This window comes from Nilaparvata lugens, unplaced genomic scaffold (genome assembly GCF_014356525.2).
Source record: "Nilaparvata lugens isolate BPH unplaced genomic scaffold, ASM1435652v1 scaffold6154, whole genome shotgun sequence".
Taxonomy (NCBI): Eukaryota; Metazoa; Arthropoda; class Insecta; order Hemiptera; family Delphacidae; genus Nilaparvata; species Nilaparvata lugens.
Genome location: NW_024091915.1, coordinates 9,769 through 14,397, shown reverse-complemented (window position 1 = coordinate 14,397; position 4,629 = coordinate 9,769). Strand labels below are relative to the sequence as shown.

General features: G+C 33.8%; 1 protein-coding gene across 1 annotated transcript; it reads left to right on the top strand.

The window, feature by feature from the left end:
* Positions 1 to 272: 272 nt before the first annotated feature.
* On the top strand, positions 273 to 1,234 carry LOC120356205 (resact receptor-like; the record flags this gene model as incomplete). The annotated part of the gene is made up of 2 exons (XM_039445097.1): positions 273 to 395; positions 1,048 to 1,234. Coding segments are annotated over 2 exons (310 nt in total), but the record flags the coding sequence as incomplete, so codon positions are not given.
* Positions 1,235 to 4,629: the final 3,395 nt, after the last annotated feature.

Below are 4,629 nucleotides of genomic sequence, written 5' to 3'. Positions count from 1 at the left end.
AAATGGCATCAATGTCCGAGACATGTTGTCATTAAATATTTCAAAAAGGGTACTAGGATTTTTATTTTTTTCTAAGAAAATAATTGTTTATTGTTTACTATTGGTTTTTGTTGTTCACTATGTTTTTGTGAAACGGAATCTATAAATTTCATTTCATTTTATAATTCTTACCTGAAAATAGAACATAACATTATGAAAAAAGATGAAAGACTCACAAAATAATAAGCTGACAAAAGAAGGAATATTTGATCATTATTTTCTCTGTTTTCCAGTATTGTACAGACTACGAGACGTCAGACAAGAAGAATTTTCCAACTTTCGCTAGGACTAAACCGCCGAGTACTCAAATATCTAAATCTGTCGCATCTTTGCTTTTGGAACATAATTGGACTCAGGTAAAATGTCTTTCAGTTATAAATTTCTCATTAATCACTGGATTTCTGAAGAAGTAGTATCAAATACTTGATAATAATGAATAAACACAAAGTAGATATTTATTTATTCATTAAACAGAGACAAAAACACATAGTGCCGGTTGCACAAAAGCCGGTTAAATTTTAACCGTGACCAATTCCACGAGAACCAATCAGAGAAGCCGTCTTTTCAAAAAGGCCTTCTCTGATTGGTTGTCGTAAAATTAATCACGATTAAAACTGAACCGTTTTAAAAAGCGTTTAAAAAGTCGTCTTTCCAAAAAACGCTTCTCCGATTGGTTCTCGTAAAGTTAATCACAGTTAACCGGCTTTTGTGCAACCGGGCATAATCATGAAATGATTGGAAACGAAAAAAACAGGCTTATAGGGTTAAATGACATTATTTATTTATTTCATTGGCAATTACAGATCATAATTATAACAAATATAATATGTTGGGAGAAGACAACAGGCATAGCCCAAAACTGTCTTCTCCCAAATTTTAACAAATAACAGTTTCAAAAAAGAATAAGGTTAAGATTTCACTTTCACTTCAAAAAGTCCAATTTCCACTTCAAACTAATGACTAATTATAAAGTGGACCTCGCTATACGTATATTTTGGATGATTTCAGGTGACATTCCTGTACCTGAGGTCGGTGCAGGATGATTTCGATAAGGTGGCAGCCACTATTCAGTCTGTGCTGGAGACGGCCGGAGTCAAAGTGAACATGGTCAGATGGTGGAACGAGCCCTATCACAGAGGATATTCCGAAAATCCTTTTCCCAAACTGCTCAGGGAAACCTACAAGGATACGCGAAGTGAGTAGATTAAAATCAAAATGAAATAAAATTTGTTATTTTAGTTGAGTAGCTTGTGGTTGTTTGAAAATTTTTGGCTCAAAATTTTCTTTTCAATTCAATATTATTAGAATGATTAAGATTTGAAGTGTATAGTCGGTTTTCCAACAAAATTACTAAATTAAATTGTTATCACTTGTCAATTATTTTCAAAGAGTATTCTCGGACCAGAAATGTGGAGTGCGTGACATACGCATCACCTTCTGGACTTCCTTACTATTACAATTCTTATCAAACATACAGACAGACTGTATAAACTAATAAACTACAAAGAACTGTTGAACAAATAATCCAATAAACTAATAGACTATTAATAAACTAATAGACTATTGATAAACTAATAGACTATTAATAAACTAATAGCAATTGATTCAATGTGTCATTCAGTTGATTCAATCAATTCCACATTTTTTTCGATCCAGAAATCGCAATATTCAGATAAGAGAGCTGTTACAATATCGGTGTTATAAGCACTACTGCACACCACCCCCTAACAACAGTATCCTTATGATTTAAAAGGCACTAAGCACAGTGTCTGAAAATCGTATATAACATCCAAACCGACGTTCTGCTTTTGAATTCAACCCGGAAAAGCCTGTCCTCCCCGGGAAAGCGGCAAGTTTATGAGTGGGAAAACCCTTTTCTGATCTTTTTAAAAATGCACAGTGCGCCCGTTTGGAATAAATTAAAAACTTTTCCTCTCGCACAAAAGCGAGTTTTCCATTCGGAGGGGACAAGATGCTAACTGCTAGCGGCTGTCGGCTGTCTGGGAAATCGCTTTTCCGAGATGACTTTCCACTATTGTTATCTTTCCGTGCAACATCTAGATCTGGTTCCTGTATGAATGCAATGAATTATGATGCTGGGTGCCCGGGTTTTAGAGTTCAAGGGAAGCCTTTTTGCTGCCTCTGTGAGTTGAAAAGAGAGAATGTAGTTTCTACAGTATCTGCTATCCTTCAAATGATAACAAACTGATTGTTCAAACTATTATCATTGGAGAAAACAAAGAAAATATTATCATTCAGGAAATGATATTCAATAGCTTACAGAAAATATAGAAATTGATTCGAAGAGATAGTATTTTTAAAGAATATGAAAATATTCTTCAAGTTACAATGGTTGCAATTGAATAATATTATCACAATATGGGAAACGAAGAAATTCAAATACAGAGTGTTTACGAGCTCCCTATATCATAATTTACATTTTCCGGAATTCTTTAGTTACTCACTCAGCGGCCATTTTGCTTTTTTCACTTATTATTTTTTCTCTGAATAATGGTTGAACATACGAAATTGAAACTTTGCACGATCATTTATAGCAACTAGAAAAAAATTATGATAATTTTTGAAATTCATAGAACAAAATGGCGGCCATTTGAAATTTTGTTTCTCAATAACTCAGAAACTGTTGGTTTTACAAAAAACTCTACAAGAAAAACTTTTTTTAGAAAATTTAATTGCCTATCGATTGGTACTATATTTATTAAGATTGGACCAATATTAACTGAGATATGGTAACTTTAGTGGTTGGTGACCCACCTTTATGTAAGGGTTATGTAACGTTATTTTATTCTTTGAAATGACCTAAAATCGCTTACTATTGACATTCAATGCAAATAGAGATTGTTGCATCATTGAGGCGACTCTATCAGCATGCCTCGGTTTGCACTGCAACAAACTTTCAGTGGTCACTTACCACTAAAGCTGCCATATCTCAGTTGATATTGGCCCAATCTTGCAAATTGGTACCAATCGATAGGCAATTAAATTTGATATGTGAATATATGAAATATATATTTATATGAATATCTATTTATATAGTCTCTTGAATTTTCACAAAATCCAAGCGTATATAAAAAATCAAAAGTTGGGGTGTAAATTTTGGCAAATCTAAAAATATTATTGAGAGTTCTGACATTACATTACATGATGAATCTGCTCGAAGTTGTCTATCCTTGTCTGTCTTCATATTCTAATCTCTCTCTTCAAGACTTGCCTGAGGCTTCTGACTTCACATCCAATATCTCAGGCTTCATCAATAAGTTGGGTCTGGTTTCAATATTCCACTTCAATCAGAATATTATTGAATTCTCCTCAAGGCCTAATTTATTGACTATGTCTTTATTGAGCTTGACACATCAAACCTCACATTGGCTCTTCCATAAACCATTCTTCTCACTCCCTCTCCCTCACTATCAATCAGTTCTCTCTCTCTCTCTCTCTCTCTCTCTCTCTCTCTCTCTCTATCTCCCTCACTCTCTCTTTCTTTCTCTCTTCAGGGTTGTGTGGCAGAGAGGACCTGGAATTAAACTCCGCCATTAAGGCTGTGCAAAGGCTGAAAATAAACTTCCCAAAATAAATTTTTAACGAAAATAAGTTTTCCGATTTGTATAATATATCATCAAGCTATCAAAATGAAAAGTTTTCTCAGGAAAACATTTTTTTTCGATCATTACTTTTTGAGATATGAGCGCCTAAAGTTCAAATTTTTGGGACAGAACATTTCAAATTCGGTAAGAGATAAATTCATGAGATTTAAAGGATGGATTCTTCATGGAGTTGTTGTTCTAGTAAAATAAAAATTCTCTGAAAATATCAATTTTTAAGATAGTTATTCAATTTACTAAAAATTGCCAAAAATAACTTTCAGTTGAGTTATTTTTGGTAAATTGAATAACCTTTTTCAAAAATTGATATTTTCGAATTTTTTTTACTAGATCAACAATACCATGAAGAATCCATCCTCTGAATCTCATGAATTTATCTCTTACCGAATTTGAAATGTTCTGTCCCAAAAATTCAAACTTCAGGCGCTCATATCTCAAAAAGTAATGATCGGAAAAAAATGTTTTCCTGAGAAAACTTTTTCATTTTGATAGCTTTATGATATACAAATCGAAAAACTTTGTAAAATATCACTACTAGGAAGTTTATTTTTAGCCTTTGCACAGCCTTAATAAAGGCAATTCATTTCTCTCTCTTTCTCCCCCTCACTCTCTATATAAATGTTTCTCTCACTCTCTCTCTCTGGTTCGCCTTGTTTATTTCTCTTCAAGCGCTCTCTCTCTCTCTCTCTCCTCTCTCTCTCTGACACTCTCTTTCTCTCACTCTCTTTCGTCTTTTATACATCCTCCCTCATTCTTTGCTTCACTCTTCACTCTCCATCTTTCTCCATTCTATCGGTATCTCTCTTACTCAACACCTCAACAGTGGATTAGCTAGTGAGTTAAAACTCACCCATCACAATAATTAGCGATAATAGATGGCCTTAATTGATCGCGAGCTTGTAAATTGACAAGTCTGGTTGTCAGAAACGTTTTACATTTTGACACACCACTGCATGGTGGTGTAAAT